The sequence below is a fragment of the Gigantopelta aegis genome, chromosome 7 (genome assembly GCF_016097555.1).
Source record: "Gigantopelta aegis isolate Gae_Host chromosome 7, Gae_host_genome, whole genome shotgun sequence".
Classification (NCBI taxonomy): Eukaryota; Metazoa; Mollusca; class Gastropoda; order Neomphalida; family Peltospiridae; genus Gigantopelta; species Gigantopelta aegis.
Window position 1 is genome coordinate 37551333 of NC_054705.1, and position 20136 is coordinate 37571468.

At 35.7% G+C, this 20136-nt stretch overlaps 1 protein-coding gene across 4 annotated transcripts in view; it reads left to right on the plus strand.

Moving 5' to 3' along the window:
• The window catches only part of LOC121377030 (potassium channel subfamily T member 2-like), a 101304-nt gene that overhangs the window by 69434 nt on the left and 11734 nt on the right, over positions 1-20136 (plus strand). For 2 of the 4 annotated variants that reach the window (XR_005958574.1, XR_005958575.1), the window contains exons 20-26: positions 3653-3825; positions 4617-4688; positions 5847-5981; positions 11233-11344; positions 15719-15823; positions 16397-16480; positions 16930-17017. Coding sequence is in view for 2 of the 4 variants with exons in the window: in XM_041504871.1 (XP_041360805.1) it covers positions 3653-3825; positions 4617-4688; positions 5847-5981; positions 11233-11344; positions 15719-15823; positions 16397-16480 (681 nt within the window). In the remaining 2 variants the exon portion in view is untranslated. The remainder of the gene's footprint in view (positions 1-3652; positions 3826-4616; positions 4689-5846; positions 5982-11232; positions 11345-15718; positions 15824-16396; positions 16481-16929; positions 17018-20136) is intronic. The other 2 variants (XM_041504871.1, XM_041504872.1) reach the window with 1 other exon arrangement.

Below are 20136 nucleotides of genomic sequence, written 5' to 3' on the forward strand. Positions count from 1 at the left end.
CCCAGTTAATAATAATCACACGAAGCACACGTGTAATAACAAGTGTGATGATGTAATTTTGGGAAGCGACATCATAACATGACATTATTTTCCCCAGTCCTAGTTCAGACTTTGCATGTGAAATATGACGTCATTTCGTCGTCTCCTAGTTGTGGTTGAAACATTTTGAAACGACCCTTGGGCCTTGTTATTCATAAAAAAATAACAATAATAATATGGATAATAAAGAAATTATTACACTCATGTGAGTCGTACTGATTTTACGAAACTTGTGTCAGGATTCATGTAGTATCCTCGCTCTTGCTTGGGCAATACAAAAATCCTGACACTCATTTAATAAAATCAGTATGACACACAAGCTCGTATAATAATCTATGTACTACACTGATGACCTATTATGCATGACAACTGAATGTATCTCGACTGATATTTTCTGCAAAATGTGTCACTCCATACAGTTCTCAGTCCATGAACATGCCTACCGGTAATCCTTGTTGTAAAATTTAATAAATTAGTACCTTTTGGAAAACCTTTGAATAAAACAAATTAATCTTTTAAATGAGTGGTTTGTATCCTATTGTGGCTTGTCAATATATTTGTATACAAGTTTCTGACCCAGTACAGCGAAACCTCTCAAAACCGGACCCTCTGTAAACAGGAATTCCCTCAAAACCAGACATTTTACAGAGTCCCTTTTTAAAAACCAGGACAGAACTTAACCTCTGTAAACTGGATCCCTCTTAATACCGGACATTTGTCTTGGTCTCCAGGGTGTCCGGTTTAGAGGGGTTACACTGTATTTCAACAATAAACAGTAATTTGACTCCAATTTGAACCCAGTGGTACAGTACTCGCTTGATGCGCAGTCGGTTTGGGATTGATCCCCATCAGTGGGCCCACTGGGCTATTTCTTGCTCCAGCCAGTGCACCACGACTGGTACATCAAAGGCTGTGGTATGTGCTATCCTGTCTATGGGATGGTGCATATAAAAGATCCCTTGCTGCTAATTGAAAAGAGTAGCCCATGAAGTGGCGACAGCAGGTTTCCTCTCTCAATATCTGTGTGGTCCTTAACCATATGTCTGACGCCATATAACCGTAAATAAAATGTGTTGAGTGCATCGTTAAATAAAACATTTCCTTCCTTCCTTCCCATTTGAAGTGCTTGTGGATTGGGATTGAACCTCCTCAGTGGGCCCATTTTCTGAATACTGATATATCAAAGACCATGGTACATGTATATGCTGCCCTGTCTGGGAAAGCGCATTTAAAGACACTTAATGCTGATGGAAAATGTACCAGGTTTCCTCTTAAAAACCATGACATAATTATCAAATAGCAGATCAAATAGCTCTAGTACTGTCAGTAAGCAAGACAAACTTTAACTTTATATGTTAGAATTAACACATTTTTTAAATCCAATACTTTTTAGAGCGTTTTTTTTGTTATTTTTTTCCTCTAAAAACCATGTGTCAGAATTATCAAATGTCTGACATCCAATAGCTCATGATTAACATCATTGTGCTCTAGTGGTGTTGTTTAAACAAAACAGACTTTAACTTAAACCTTCTAATAATTGATGTTCTAGAATACACAGTTGGTAGGTGAGATTGTGGCTTTAATTTTGAAATCTGTTGATGATGCTTCTTTAACAAATGTTTCTTATTTCACGATTGTGGCCATAATCTAGCTCAGTTGGTAGCACATTCGCCTGAGGTGCTTTAATGTTCAAATCTGTTGATTATGCTTCTTTAATGAATGTTTTTTTGTTTCAGGACTGTGAACATGTGACGTTTAAGAATGCAAATGACTAGTGCTTGCTAAAGCTCGTTTACTATCTACAGTATAACCCATGTGTTTTTCTTTCAGGACTGTGAACATGTGACGTTTAACAATGCAAATGACTAGTGCTTGCTAAAGCTCGTTTACTATCTACAGTATAACCCATGTGTTTTTCTTTCAGGACTGTGAACATGTGACGTTTAAGAATGCGAATGACTAGTGCTTGCTAAAGCTCGTTTACTATCTACAGTATAACCCATGTGTTTTTCTTTCAGGACTGAACATGTGACGTTTAAGAATGCAAATGATGAGCGTTCGCTAAAGCTCGTTTACTATCTACAGTTTAACCCATGTGTTTTTCTTTCAGGACTGTGAACATGTGACGTTTAAGAATGCAAATGATGAGCGTTCGCTAAAGCTCGTTTACTATCTACAGTATAACCCATGTGTTTTTCTTTCAGGACTGTGAACATGTGACGTTCAAGAATGCAAATGATGAGCGTTCGCTAAAGCTCGTTTACTATCTACAGTTTAACCCATGTGTTTTTCTTTCAGGACTGTGAACATGTGACGTTTAAGAATGCAAATGATGAGCTTTCGCTAAAGCTCGTTTACTATCTACAGTTTAACCCATGTGTTTTTCTTTCAGGACTGTGAACATGTGACGTTTAAGAATGCAAATGATGAGCGTTCGCTAAAGCTCGTTTACTATCTACAGTTTAACCCATGTGTTTTTCTTTCAGGACTGTGAACATGTGACGTTTAAGAATGCAAATGATGAGCGTTCGCTAAAGCTCGTTTACTATCTACAGTATAACCAACGTGTTTTTCTTTCAGGACTGTGAACATGTGACGTTTAAGAATGCAAATGATGAGCGTTCGCTAAAGCTCGTTTACTATCTACAGTTTAACCCATGTGTTTTTCTTTCAGGACTGTGAACATGTGACGTTTAAGAATGCAAATGATGAGCGTTCGCTAAAGCTCGTTTACTATCTACAGTATAACCAACGTGTTTTTCTTTCAGGACTGTGAACATGTGACGTTTAAGAATGCAAATGATGAGCGTTCGCTAAAGCTCGTTTACTATCTACAGTTTAACCCATGTGTTTTTCTTTCAGGACTGTGAACATGTGACGTTTAAGAATGCAAATGATGAGCGTTCGCTAAAGCTCGTTTACTATCTACAGTATAACCAACGTGTTTTTCTTTCAGGACTGAACATGTGACGTTTAAGAATGCAAATGATGAGCGTTCGCTAAAGCTCGTTTACTATCTACAGTATAACCCATGTGTTTTTGTTTCAGGACTGTGAACATGTGACGTTTAAGAATGCAAATGATGAGCGTTCGCTAAAGCTCGTTTACTATCTCCAGTATAACCCATGTGTTTTTGTTTCAGGACTGTGAACATGTGACGTTTAAGAATGCAAATGATGAGTGTTCGCTAAAGCTCGTTTACTATCTACAGTATAACCCATGTGTTTTTGTTTCAGGACTGTGAACATGTGACGTTTAAGAATGCAAATGATGAGCGTTCGCTAAAGCCTCGTTTACTATCTACAGTATAACCCATGTGTTTTTGTTTCAGGACTGTGAACATGTGACGTTTAAGAATGCAAATGATGAGCGTTCGCTAAAGCTCGTTTACTATCTACAGTATAACCCATGTGTTTTTGTTTCAGGACTGTGAACATGTGACGTTTAAGAATGCAAATGATGAGCGTTCGCTAAAGCTCGTTTACTATCTACAGTATAACCCATGTGTTTTTGTTTCAGGACTGTGAACATGTGACGTTTAAGAATGCAAATGATGAGCGTTCGCTAAAGCTCGTTTACTATCTACAGTATAACCAATGTGTTTTTGTTTCAGGACTGTGAACACGTGACGTTCAAGAATGCGAACGACGAGCGCTGGGACAACCAGCTGGTCATACTGACAGCACAGACGGCCAACGCGGGAATCTATAACTTCATCGTGCCGCTCCGGTCGAGCTTCCACAGTTTCAACTCTCTCAGTCCTATTATACTGCTTCTAGAACAGCAGTAAGTTAATATGTCATTATACTGCTTCTAGAACAATAGTAAGTTAATTAATATATCATTATACTGCTTCTAGAACAGCAGTAAGTTAATTAATATGTCATTATACTGCTTCTGGAACAGCAGTAAGTTGATTAATATATCATTATACTGCTTCTACAACAGCAGTAAGTTATGTCATTATACTGCTTCTAGAACAGCAGTAAGTTATGTCATTATACTGCTTCTAGAACAGCAGTAAATTAATTAATATGTCATTATACTGCTTCTGGAACAGCAGTAAGTTGATTAATATATCATTATACTGCTTCTACAACAGCAGTAAGTTATGTCATTATACTGCTTCTAGAACAGCAGTAAGTTATGTCATTATACTGCTTCTAGAACAGCAGTAAGTTATTAATATGTCATTATACTGCTTCTAGAACAGCAGTAATTGAACATGTCACTATACTGCTTCTAGAACAGCAGTAAGTTAACATGCCATTATACAACTAGAACAGCAATAAATTCATGTCATTATACTTCATCTAAAGCAGCAATAAGTTAATGTCATTATACTGCTTCTGGAGTAGTAGTAAGTGAACATGTCATTCTACTGCTATATTCATTATGCTGCCTCTAAAACTGCCTCTAAAATGAATAAGTTAATATTCATTATACTGCCTCTAAAATGAGTAAGTTAATATTCATTATACTGCCTCTAAAATGAGTAAGTTAATATTCATTATACTGCTAGAACAGCAATGCGTTAATTCTTTATCTTCATTTTCTGTATATCTATTGTTTTTCAGACCAGAACAAATATTTCTTGAAACCATTGCACATTTTCCATTTGTTTTTTGGATGCAAGGCAAGATGACAAGGTGAGAGAAATAATATTTCGGAAACATAAATGAGTAATTTCAAAAATATTACTGTGATATTCGTATTTAACAAAATATATGTATAAATATTAATATTCATTTAAAGCAATCTAATAACAAGTCTTAGCTGTGTATAACATGATTTATATCAGTACAAGTATTCACTACAAGTCTTACTATATATATAACTTGATTTCTTTCAGTATTTATGACCTTTTGGTTGCAGGTATTAACAAGGTGTCTCATTATATATATAACCTCATTTCTTTCAGTATCTATGATCTGTTGGTTGCAGGTATTAACAAGGCGTCTCAGTATATATAACATGATTTCTTTCAGTATCCATGACCTGTTGCTCGCAGGTATTAACAAGGCGTCTCACTATATATAACTTGATTTCTTTCAGTATCTATGACTTGTTGGTTGCAGGTATTAACAAGGCATCTCACTATATATAACTTGATTTCTTTCAGTATCCATGACCTGTTGCTCGCAGGTATTAACAAGGTATCTCACTATATATATAACTTGATTTCTTTCAGTATTAATGACTTGTTGGTTGCAGGTATTAACAAGGCATCTCACTATATATAACTTGATTTCTTTCAGTATCCATGACCTGTTGCTCGCAGGTATTAACAAGACATCTCACTATATATAACTTGATTTCTTTGAGTATTGATGACCTGTTGATCGCAGGTATTAACAAGGCATTTCACTATATACAGTATAACATGATTTCTTTCAGTATTGATGACCTGTTGGTTGCAGGTATTAACAAGGCATCTCACTATATACTTTATAACATTATTTCTTTTGGTATCCATGACCTGTTGGTTACAGGTATTAACAAGACGTCTCACTATATTTAACATGATTTCTTTCCGTATCGATGACTTGTTGATTGCAGGTATTAACAAGGTGTCTCACTATATATAACTTGATTTCTTTCAGTATCGATGACCTGTTGGTTGCATGTATGAACAAGGCATCTCACTATATACTGTATAACTTGATTTCTTTCAGTATTGATGACCTATTGGTCGCAGGTATTAACAAGGCGTCTCACTATATATAACTTGATTTCTTTTAGTATTGATGACCTGTTGGTTGCAGGTATTAACAAGGCGTCTCACTATATATAACGATTTCTTTCAGTATTGACGACCTGTTGGTCGCAGGTATTAACAAGGCATCTCACATCGTGATAGCTAACCGAGAATCAGACTCGGATACCAGTGAAGAGAGACTTGTTGATGCGGAAATTGTCGTAGCAGTACACAAAATATACAGGTAACATTAATAAACATCACTCAAAATATACAGGTAACATTAATAAACATCACTCAAAATATACAGATAACATTAATAAACATGACACGCAATATACAGGTAACATTAATAAATATGACAAAATATACAGGTAACATTAATAAATTTAACATAGCACAAAATATACAAGTAACATTAATAAACAACACTCAAAATATACAGGTAACATTAATAAACATAGCACAAAATATACAGGTAACGTTAATAAACATCACTCAAAATATACAGGTAACATTAATAAACATGACACAAAATATACAGGTAACATTAATAAACATGGCACAAAATATACAGGTAACATTAATAAACATCACTCAAAATATACAGGTAACATTAATAAACATAGCACAAAATATACAGGTAACATTAATAAACATAGCACAAAATATACAGGTAACATTAATAAACAGCACACAGAATATACAGGTAACATTAATAAACATGGCACAAAATATACAGGTAACATTAATAAACATGGCACAAAATATACAGGTAACATTAATAAACAGCACACAGAATGTACAGGTAACATTAATAAACATGGCACAAAATATACAGGTAACATTAATAAACATAGCACAAAATATACAGGTAACATTAATAAACAGCACACAGAATATACAGGTAACATTAATAAACATGGCACAGAATATACAGGTAACATTAATAAACATGGCACAAAATATACAGGTAACATTAATAAACAGCACACAGAATGTACAGGTAACATTAATAAACATGGCACAAAATATACAGGTAACATTAATAAACATGGCACAAAATATACAGGTAACATTAATAAACATCACTCAAAATATACAGGTAACAGTACTAAACATCACTCAAAATATACAGGTAACATTAATAAACATGACATGAATTAAACAGGTAACATTAATAAACATGACATGAATTAAACAGGTAACATTAATGCACATTGTCACATGAAATATATGGTAATATTCATAAATGTCACATGACTATCTGGAAGATATTAAGTTTATAAAATGAATTACACAAGAACACAGACTATGGTAACAAGAAAGCCCAACATTTCTTAAACATTTAATTGATAAGATAGATATTATTATCATTATTATACAAATGCCTGATTAATACAGAATTCATGTATATTAATATATCGATTTCAATTAAAGGGACAGACCCTAGTTTCAACCCGTGAAAATTAACACTAAGTTTAGTTAATCTACAAACCTGAAACACATTTGGATAAAGTTACAATTGAGTGAAAGATGAGTCTGTGACTTTGAAATGGAGGAAATACCCTCTGAAAGCAGACTAAAACTCGACTCCATAACTGTTGCTTCTCAGACGCACATGCGTTTTTAAAAATATAAGAAATGCATTTTGTGATATTAAAAACACCAGGATGACCAAAGAATGTATGGAAATTGATGACCTAAACCATAAAATCTAAGTAAAGTATGATTTCAGTTATCAAAAACGGCTATTATAGTCAAAAATATACCTTAGTGTTTAAAAACTATGGTATGTCCCTTGAAGGGAATCACACACAACTGATTTAAAAAAACAAAAAACCCCAAAAACCTTCATTTAGTATTATGAGTATCTGTCTGGTATGAAATTTATGAAATGAGTTTCACACTGAACACAGACTGTGATTAAATGTTTTTTGTTTTAATAAAACCTTAGTGACAGACCCTAGTTTTTAAACACTACAACATATTTTTCACTATTAAAGCCATTTTTTATCATTTAAATTAGAGGTACTTACATTTTATTATTTAGAACATTAATTTTAGTACACCTGACATTCTAGTTTCCAGGTTTTTGCAATACTCCAAAATGCATTTTTCATCATTCTAAAAACGCATGTACCTCTGAGAAGTTAATGATTATCGAGATGAGCTCTAGTAATTTTTAGGTCATATTTCCCTGTTTAAACATCACAAACTACAGGGAAACCCTTATAAACTGGCCACCTTCGGTACCAAGTAAAATGTCCGGTTTGAAGAGGTATCCGGTTTAGAGAGGTTAAGTTCTCTACTGATTTTTAAAAGGACCGTGAAAAACGTCAGTTTTTTTGTAAATTTTGGTTTACAGAAGGTCCGGTTTTGAGAGGTTTCAGTGTAGCTTCTCTCTGTTATAAACTTATCCAAATGTGTGTTGCAGGTTTGTAGATTAATTCAAATTAGTGTCCATTTTCCCTCACTGAAACTAGGGTCTGCGCCTTTAAAAAACATTGATTTTTTACATGAGTGTTTGTGTGATATAGAATTTATGAAATGAGTTGGGTACAGCACTTTGTGTGATATAGAATTTATGAAATGAGTTGGGTACAGCACTGAGATCATATTGAGATAAAAAATAAAGAACTTCAGACACATTGATAGACATTAATTGTTATATGAGTACCTGTGTGATATAGAATTTATGAAATGAGTTGGGTACAGCACTGAGATCATATTGAGATAAAAAATAAAGAACTTCAGACACATTGATAGACATTAATTGTTATATGAGTACCTGTGTGATATAGAATTTATGAAATGAGTTGGGTACAGCACTGAGATCATATTGAGATAAAAAATAAAGAACTTCAGACACATTGATAGACATTAATTGTTATATGAGTACCTGTGTGATATAGAATTTATGAAATGAGTTGGGTACAGCACTGAGATCATATTGAGATAAAAAATAAAGAACTTCAGACACATTGATAGACATTAATTGTTATATGAGTACCTGTGTGATATAGAATTTATGAAATGAGTTGGGTACAGCACTGAGATCATATTGAGATAAAAAAAATAAAGAACTTCAGACACATTGATAGACATTAATTGTTATATGAGTACCTGTGTGATATAGAATTTATGAAATGAGTTGGGTACAGCACTGAGATAAAAAAAATAAAGAACTTCAGACACATTGATAGACATTAATTGTTATATGAGTACCTGTGTGATATAGAATTTATGAAATGAGTTGGGTACAGCACTGAGATCATATTGAGATAAAAAAAATAAAGAACTTCAGACACATTGATAGACATTAATTGTTATATGAGTACCTGTGTGATATAGAATTTATGAAATGAGTTGGGTACAGCACTGAGATCATATTGAGATAAAAAATAAAGAACTTCAGACACATTGATAGACATTAATTGTTATATGAGTACCTGTGTGATATAGAATTTATGAAATGAGTTGGGTACAGCACTGAGATCATATTGAGATAAAAAATAAAGAACTCCAGACACATTGATAGACATTAATTGTTATATGAGTACCTGTGTGATATAGAATTTATGAAATGAGTTGGGTACAGCACTGAGATCATATTGAGATAAAAAATAAAGAACTTCAGACACATTGATAGACATTAATTGTTATATGAGTACCTGTGTGATATAGAATTTATGAAATGAGTTGGGTACAGCACTGAGATCATATTGAGATAAAAAAAATAAAGAACTTCAGACACATTGATAGACATTAATTGTTATATGAGTACCTGTGTGATATAGAATTTATGAAATGAGTTGGGTACAGCACTGCATGAGATCATATTGAGATAAAAAATAAAGAACTTCAGACACATTGATAGACATTAATTGTTATATGAGTACCTGTGTGATATAGAATTTATGAAATGAGTTGGGTACAGCACTGAGATCATATTGAGATAAAAAATAAAGAACTTCAGACACATTGATAGACATTAATTGTTATATGAGTACCTGTGTGATATAGAATTTATGAAATGAGTTGAGTACAGCACTGAGATCATATTGAGATAAAAAATAAAGAACTTCAGACACATTGATAGACATTAATTGTTATATGAGTACCTAGCTGTGTGATATAGAATTTATGAAATGAGTTGGGTACAGCACTGAGATCATATTGAGATAAAAAATAAAGAACTCCAGACACATTGATAGACATTAATTGTTATATGAGTACCTGTGTGATATAGAATTTAAGAAATGAGTTGGGTACAGCACTGAGATCATATTGAGATAAAAAATAAAGAACTTCAGACACATTGATAGACATTAATTGTTATATGAGTACCTGTGTGATATAGACTTTATGAAATGAGTTGGGTACAGCACTGAGATCATATTGAGATAAAAAAATAAAGAACTTCAGACACATTGATAGACATTAATTGTTATATGAGTACCTGTGTGATATAGAATTTATGAAATGAGTTGGGTACAGCACTGAGATCATATTGAGATACAAAATAAAGAACTTCAGACACATTGATAGACATTAATTGTTATATCAGTACCTGTGTGATATAGAATTTATGAAATGAGTTGGGTACAGCACTGAGATCATATTGAGATAGAAAATAAAGAACTTCAGACACATTGATAGACATTAATTCTTATATGAGTACCTGTGTAATGTAGAATTTATGAATGAGTTGGGTACAGCACTGATATCATATTGAGATAGAAAATAAAGAACTTCAGACACATTGATAGACATTAATTGTTATATGAGTACCTGTGTGATAAAGAATTTAAAAACTCTTCAGATACATTGATAGACATTAATTGTTGTATGAGTAACTGTGTGATATAGAATTTAAAAACTCTTCAGATACATTGATAGACATTAATTGTTGTATGAGTAACTGTGTGATATAGAATTTAAAAACTCTTCAGATACATTGATAGACCTTGTTATGGGTGCCAGAATTTATGATTAGCATTTCATGTGGAACACACCTGTAGTGAAGCAAAATAAATATAATATCTATACAGTTGGATGGGTTTATTTTTTTTTTTAAATATCACATATTTATAGGATATTAATCAAGCTTCCATTTCATATCATGTTTATGTCCCGAGTGAAATAATTTTAATTGTTACGAGCTTTAGCAAGTGACAATGAAAATTATTTCACTAGGGACATAAACATGATACGAAATGATAGCGAGTTTAATATCATATTTATTACCCATAATCGATCTTAATTTATATCACTCAACTCATTTGCTTTATGTTTCTTTAAGGTTGTTGTGCGCTAATTGATGACGTCAAAGTGTTATGTTCTACTTGGCATTCTAGTGGGACATATCACTTTGATATGTACCAAGATATGGGTAATAAAAGTTTATCACTGACATCATGATGAAGATAATCCCATGTGTTGAGTACAAAAATAGATGATAATATTAAATGGAGACATGTTTTGACTTGCAGATTATTTCCGAATGCCAACGTGATAACGGAACTGAACGACGCGTCTAACATGAGATTCATGCAGTTTGAGGCACACGATGCCTACACGGTGGAAATTTCAAAACTAGAAAAGGTTTGTTCTAAAGGGACATACCCTAGGTTTGTAAACACTAATTGTTTTACTATTAGAGCTGTTTTTGATAACTGAAATCATATTTTAGTTAGATTTTATCATATTTTACTTAGATTTTATAATTTAGATTATCAATGTTTTTGGGTATCCTGGTGTTTTTAACATCACAAAATACTGTTCACATATTTTTAAAAATGCACGTGCGTCTGAGACGTAACAGTTATGGAGTTGAGGTTTTGTCCATTTTTAGAGGGTATTTCACTATTTCAAAGTCACAGACTCATGTTTCACTGAATTGTAACTTTATTAAAATGTGTTACAGGTTTGTAGATGAACTAAACGTAGTGTTAATTTTTACGGGTTAAAACTAGGGTCCGTCCCTTTAAATCTCAAATATAAACATCATCTCATTTCAAAGGGCAGGACGTAGCTCAGTGGTACAGCACTCGCCTGATGTGCGATCGATCTAGGTTCAATCCCCATCGGTGGGCCCATGGGGCCATTTCTCATTCCAGCCAGTGCTCCACAACTGGTGTAACAAAGGCTGTGGTATGTACTATCCTGTCTGTGAGATGTACTATCATGTCTGTGAGATGTACTATCATGTCTGTGAGATGTACTATCATGTCTGTGAGATGTACTATTCTGTCTGTGGGATGGTGCAAGTAACTATCGTGGAATCGCTCTAAGTAGTTGTATTGGTAAATTGTTTTGCAAAATAATAGATAAACAAATTGTAGACTACCTACAACAAACCAACCAAATTGATATCTGTCAAGCTGGGTTCAGGCAAGGATTTAGAACAACAGATCACATATTTACACTAAAAACCCTGATTGATAAATATAAATGTAAAAAGAAAAAGGTCTATGCATGCTTTGTAGATCTCAAACGAGCATTCGATTCTGTGGATAGAAGCAAATTATTTAATAAAATTGCTCTTATGGGGGTTACAGGTAATGTTTTAAAAATAATCGAATCTTTATATGTTAATGTTACATATAGTGTTCAGACTGATAAAGGCATATCACAACCATTCCAATCAAACATTGGTGTTTGCCAGGGCTGTATTTTATCTCCAACACTATTTACTATGTTTATTAATGACTTCCAAGAATATTTATGTAACACTGGAGATAAAGTATCACTAGACACAATGTGCTTAAGCCATCTACTTTTTGCAGATGATCTTCTACTTTTATCAGAAACCCCACATGGTCTACAACAGCTCCTTTATCAACTAGATAAATATTGTAATGACAACAATCTTAATATTAATTTAAATAAAACAAAAATTGTTATTTTTGGTGGCCAAAGTACAACAAATAAGCTTACTTGGCATCTCTCGGGCAATAAAGTCCTATTTGTAACAAAGTATACATATTTAGGGGTTGACTTTACTCAAAATGGAAATTTTAAAGAATGTTCCCGTTCACTTTGGAGCAAAGGACTAGGTTGTTTTTACAAGATGTAGAAAGAATTCTCAAATGTTAACCTACCAGTAGACATTTCATGCCAGTTATTTAATTCTCTTGTTGAGCCTGTCCTTTTATATGCCAGTGAGGTTTGGGGTGCCCAGTTCATATCATTAAAATATTTGGAAACTTTCCTGCCAGAGAGAGTGCTTTTAAAATTCTGTAAATCAACACTACAGGTTAATAGTCGTACCCATAATTGGGCCTCTAGAGCTGAGCTAGTTTGTACCCACTCCTGTTGTCTGTGGTAAAAAAGAATGTTACATTTTTACTCCCATATGCAAACTACGGACAACATTATTTTACAACATGCTTTCTCTGAATGCACAAGCCTTGAAAAGAAAAATATTGGTTGGCTTCACAAATTATATTATTACATTGGTGAGTTGAATCAAAAACGAAGCACTGTCAATTATCCCATTCATCTTATAAATATAATTAAAACTAAGTATCACAATATTTTAAAAGAAAACCTTATAGCCAAAAGAGATGGATCCATTAATAAGATGCGAACGTACAAATTATATAAACACAATATTCAACTAGAGCCATATTTATTACACTGTATACATCCAGAACACCGTAAAGCTTTTACTAAATTACGTCTCAGTGACCACAAATTAAAAATAGAGACTGGGCGCCATACAAAACCCTTCACTCCAGTGGAAGAACGTTTATGTGACCACTGCAATGTAATTAAAGATGAATACCATCATATCACAATATGTAAGAAATATAATAGTCAACGTGTCAAATTATATGCATATATAACTTTCCATAATTACCTATTTACAAGTATGAGTATGCAAGAAAAATTTATATATATTATGCAAAGCCAAAATCCAGCCTGTGCTGGTGCGGTATGCAAATTTGTTCACGATTATACATGTATTGCCCATAATTAGTCCTTATTTAGTCATTTTGTTTGTTTTTGTTTATGCATATGTTTTGCATCCAGTTCCGTAGGTGGAATGTTTATATGCAATAAAGTTTTTTTTTTTTTTTTTTTATAAAAGATCCCTTGCTGCTAATCGAAAAGAGTAACCCATGAAGTAGCGACAGCGTGTTTCCTCTCTCAGTATCTGTGTGGTGCTTATAACCATATGTCCAATGCCATATAACTGTAAATAAAATGTGTTGAGTGTATCGTTAAATAAAACATTTTCTTCCTTCCCATTTCAAATAGAGTTCGAACTTAAGAATTTGTCTCCCACGGCAATTTTTAAATTAATTGTCACAGGTGAAACGGTCACAGGTGAAATGGTCACAGGTGAAACGGTCACAGGTGAAACGGTCACAGGTGAAACGGCCCACCGGCAGCAATTTTGAGTCTGCCTACAGCAATATTTTTAAAAAGTGACTTTTGTAGCACATAAACATGACTAAAAGGCTATTTTGTTGCATGAAGACATATTTGAAATGTGCAGATGTTAAATATTAGCAGATAATGTACACCAGGTGTATTCATTTTGCCATTGTTGAGGAGTTTTACTGAAGCCACAAAAGAGCTGTCAATGATACCTGTTGTACTTTCACAACTGTTTGGGCCAAATGTAGCCCAGTGGTAAAAGTGTTTACTTTGCGATCTGTCTAGGATCGATGTCCTTCGGTGGCCCCTTTGGGATCTTTCTTATTCTAGCCTACCATCCTTTAGTGGTGTCGTGGTTAAGCCATTGGACATAAGGCTGGTAGGTACAGGGTTCGCAACCTAGTACTGGCTCCCACCCAGAGCGAGTTTTAACGACTCAATGGGTAGGTATACGACCACTACACAGACTTCTCTCTCACTAACCACTAACCAATTAACAACTAGCCCACTGTCCTGGACGGACAGCCCAGATACATGTAGCTGAAGTGTGTGCCCAGGACAGCGTGCTTGAACCTTATTTAGATATAAGCACGAAAATAAGTATTCTAGCCAGTGCACTACAACTGGTATATCAAAGGATATCCTGTCTGCAGCTGGTATATCAAAGTCCGTGGTATGTGCTATCATGTCTGTGGGATGGTGCTTGTAAAAGATCACATGTTACTAATGGAAAAATTAAGTGGGTTTTCTCTCTAAGACTATACGTCAAAATTACCAAAAGTTTGACATCCAATAACCACTGATTAATAAATCAGTGTGCTCTAGTGGTGTCATTAAACAGAACAAACTAACTTTAACCTTCACATGTGTATGACATTTATTTCACACAGAAAATTACATCCTTGTGGAAGATGAAGCATTTTAAGTAAAAAAAAAAAAGAAGAGAAATATAATATTATGTACGTCAGTCTGTATTAGTTGTACTGTTAATAGTAATCAGAGCTGGTTTAAGTATCTGCGGGGCCTGTAGCACAAATAACAGTGGATCCCCCTTCCCAGGATATATATTTTGCAACCCGCTTGAGGAGAGGGAGAAAAATGACCTGGGGAAAATAAATGAAGTACTGATAGTAACCATGGGTATATGTGAAGTGAAAAATGGTAATATTTCATAAATGTTTATTCCATTTAATTCATAGAATTATGTTTACCAAATGTACACATCACTGGAGCACATGTGCTACTAGGATAAACTGGTTCCGATACTAATAAGACTATATTAGTTGTACTGTTAATAGTAATAAGAATTGTGGTTTAGTCGCTTACGGGGCGGTCTCATTATGCAATTAGTCGTACCAACTTGTCGCATGCAATAGAACCGTGCTGTGAGAACACCTAAATCATAACGACTTTAGTCTTGTACGTTCCAATTTTTATAGGGCTGACAAATTGTATGCAACAAGTCAGTGCAACTAATCACATAATGAGAATGCTGCTAAAGACATTTTAAGAAATTTGACCCAAATTCACAACATACACCTGTGCCAATTGTTTATTTTAATGTATATTTCCACTTCTTTTTTTTCTCAGAAACTGAAGGAACAGACAAGCTCAAATCTACCACATCTTTTCCGTCTTCCGTTCGCCGCGGGTCACATGTTCAGTGCGTCCATGTTGGATGGACTCCTTTATCAGGTGACTAATCATTGTGTTGTTACACAGACAATAGTTAACTTAAGCTACAAGGAGTTATATCAGTAGGCTCTGGTTTACAGCATTAATTCAGAATTGACAAATCAAGTAAAAAACATAAATGGCTCATATGTACAATATTTAAACAAAAGAACATTATTTTTGAAACTTCAGCTTTGTACGTTGTGATATTCTGATATTCGCAATAGAAAAAAAGGGTTATAAAAATATTAATTTGTCAAATTAACATATTTGAGTATAAATACAGGGCATACATGTAGTTCAACAACAAAAATTGCACAATCATTCCAGAAATGGTAATATGGTTTGGTGAAATTTTCTGACTTTCTTATGAGACAATCCCCCAAGTTATACAATAATGTTTTGGTGAAAAAGATTTGACTTATAGGCTATTGAACGTCCAGTTTTGATGAATTTCTCTGAACATTGTATCATTGCTTATCATTTCTTTTCCTCCATGTCCATGCTATACATGTATTTGCTTATCATTTCTTTTCCTCCATGTCCATGCTACACATGTATTTCCTATACCTGTAGATTTGGTTTAATTTTCAGACATTCGTCAAGGGCTACCTGATCAGTTTTCTTCGACTCATGCTGGGAATCGATGCCCAGGAGAACTCTGGCCATCTTTCTAGCGTATGTAACTCATTTCTCTAGTGTACATGACTCATTTCTCTAGTGTACGTGACTACTCTCTAGTGTACGTGACTCATTTCTCTAGTGTGCGTGACTCAGTTCTCTAGTGTACGTGACTTATCTCTCTAGTGTACATGACTAATTTCTCTAGCATATGTGACTCATTTCTCTAGTGTACGTGACCTATCTCTCCAGTGTACGTGACTTATCTCTCTAGTGTACGTGACTCATTTCTCTAGCATACGCAACTCATTTCTCTAGTGTACATGACTCATTTCTCTAGTATACGTGACTTATCTCTCTAGCATATTATGTAACTCATCTCGCTAGCGTACGTAACTCATTTCTCTAGTGTATGTAACTCATCTCTCTAGTGTATATAACTCATTTCTCTAGTGTATATAACTCATTTCTCTAGTGTATGTTACTAATTACTATATTGTATACAGTTGAATCTTGTTGGCTCAAACCCCATTGGTGCCCGAGAAAGTGTTCGACCCATCAGGCAGTTCGACCCAACCATTCAGTCAACATTGTGTAAGTGTAACTCAGGACTTCGATTTGGGTTCGAGTGTTGCGGTGTATTAGACCCAACCATTCAGTCAACATCGTGTGAGTGTAACTCAGGACTTCGATTTGGGTTTAAGCGTTGCGGTGTATTTGACCCAACCATTCGGTCAACATCGTGTAACTCAGGACTTCGTTTTGGGTTTAAGCGTTGCGGTGTATTCGACCCAACCATTCAGTCAACATCGTGTAAGTGTAACTCAGGACTTTGTTTTGGGTTTAAGCGTTGCGGTGTATTCGACCCAACCATTCAGTCAACATCGTATAAGTGTAACTCGGGACTTTGTTTTGGGTTTAAGCGTTGCGGTGTATTCGACCCAACCAATCAGTCAACATCGTGTAAGTGTAACTCAGGACTTCGTTTTGGGTTCGAGTGTTGTGGTGTATTCGACCCAACCATTCAGTCAACATCGTGTAAGTGTAACTCAGGACTTTGTTTTGGGTTTAAGCGTTGCGGTGTATTCGACCCAACCATTCAGTCAACATCGTGTGAGTGTAACTCAGGACTTTGTTTTGGGTTAGAGTGTTGCTGTGTATTCGACCCAACCATTCAGTCAACATCATGTGAGTGTAACTCAGGACTTCGTTTTGGGTTCGAGTGTTGTGGTGTATTCGACCCAACCATTCAGTCAACATCGTGTAAGTGTAACTCAGGACTTTGTTTTGGGTTTAAGTGTTGCGGTGTATTCGACCCAACCATTCAGTCAACATCGTATAAGTGTAACTCGGGACTTTGTTTTGGGTTTAAGCGTTGCGGTGTATTCGACCCAACCAATCAGTCAACATCGTGTAAGTGTAACTCAGGACTTTGTTTTGGGTTCGAGTGTTGTGGTGTATTCGACCCAACCATTCAGTCAACATCGTGTGAGTGTAACTCAGGACTTCGATTTGGGTTTAAGCGTTGCGGTGTATTCGACCCAACCATTCCGTCAACATCGTGTGAGTGTAACTCAGGACTTCGTTTTGGGTTTAAGCGTTGCGGTGTATTTGACCCAACCATTCGGTCAACATCGTGTAACTCAGGACTTCGTTTTGGGTTTAAGCGTTGCGGTGTATTCGACCCAACCATTCAGACAACATCGTGTGAGTGTAACTCAGGACTTTGTTTTGGGTTTAAGCGTTGCGGTGTATTCGACCCAACCATTCAGACAACATCGTGTGAGTGTAACTCAGGACTTTGTTTTGGGTTTAAGTGTTGCGGTGTATTCGACCCAACCATTCAGTCAACATCGTATAAGTGTAACTCAGGACTTCGTTTTGGGTTTAAGCGTTGCGGTGTATTCGACCCAACCATTCAGACAACATCGTGTGAGTGTAACTCAGGACTTTGTTTTGGGTTTAAGCGTTGCGGTGTATTCGACCCAACCATTCAGACAACATCGTGTGAGTGTAACTCAGGACTTTGTTTTGGGTTTAAGCGTTGCGATGTATTCGACCCAACCATTCAGACAACATCGTGTGAGTGTAACTCAGGACTTTGTTTTGGGTTTAAGTGTTGCGGTGTATTCGACCCAACCATTCAGTCAACATCGTATAAGTGTAACTCGGGACTTTGTTTTGGGTTTAAGCGTTGCGGTGTATTCGACCCAACCAATCAGTCAACATTGTGTAAGTGTAACTCAGGACTTCGTTTTGGGTTTAAGCGTTGTGGTGTATTCGACCCAACCAATCAGTCAACATCGTGTAACTCAGGACTTCGTTTTGGGTTTAAGCGTTGCGGTGTATTCGACCCAACCATTCAGACAACATCGTGTAAGTGTAACTCAGGACTTTGTTTTGGGTTTAAGCGTTGTGGTGTATTCGACCCAACCATTCAGTCAACATCGTGTAAGTGTAACTCAGGACTTTGTTTCGGGTTTAAGCGTTGCGGTGTATTCGACCCAACCATTCGGTCAACATCGTGTAAGTGTAACTCAGGACTTTGTTTTGGGTTTAAGCGTTGCGGTGTATTCGACCCAACCATTCAGTCAACATCGTGTAAGTGTAACTCAGGACTTTGTTTTGGGTTCGAGCGTTGCGGTGTATTCGACCCAACCATTCAGTCAACATCGTGTAAGTGTAACTCAGGACTTTGTTTTGGGTTCGAGCGTTGCGGTGTATTCGACCCAACCATTCAGTCAACATCGTGTAAGTGTAACTCAGGACTTTGTTTTGGGTTTAAGCGTTGCGGTGTATTCGACCCAACCATTCAGTCAACATCGTGTAAGTGTAACTCAGGACTTCGTTTTGGGTTTAAGCGTTGCGGTGTATTCGACCCAACCATTCGGTCAACATCGTGTAAGTGTAACTCAGGACTTTGTTTTGGGTTTAAGCATTGCGGTGTATTCGACCCAACCATTCGGTCAACATCGTGTGAGTGTAACTCAGGACTTTGTTTTGGGTTTAAGCGTTGTGGTGTATTCGACCCAACCATTCAGTCAACATCGTGTAAGTGTAACTCAGGACTTTGTTTTGGGTTTAAGCGTTGCGATATATTCGACCCAACCATTCAGTCAACATCGTGTGAGTGTAACTCAGGACTTCGATTTGGGTTTAAGCGTTGCGGTGTATTCGACCCAACCATTCAGTCAACATCGTGTAAGTGTAACTCAGGACTTTGTTTTGGGTTCGAGCGTTGCGGTGTATTCGACCCAACCATTCAGTCAACATCGTGTAAGTGTAACTCAGGACTTTGTTTTGGGTTCGAGCGTTGCGGTGTATTCGACCCAACCATTCAGTCAACATCGTGTAAGTGTAACTCGGGACTTTGTTTTTGGTTAGAGTGTTGCTGTGTATTCGACCCTTGAGAGTTCGACCCAATGACATTCAACTGTATACTCTATGCACTAACGTAATTAGTGTAAATAACTAACTACTACATGTCTGTAATTACCAGCTCAGGCTGTGCCTTCCAATTGAGGACGAAAATGTATGTGGTTTTTTCCTACTCTTATATAAATAAAGGTAAAAATATGGTTATATCCCCTCTATAGAGGCTGTGCCCCCACTAGAGGTTGTGCCCCCCACGAGAGATTGTGCCCCCCACTAGAGGTTGTGCCCCCCACTAGAGGTTGTGCCCCCACTTCAGATATGCAGTCTTCCTATGGGAC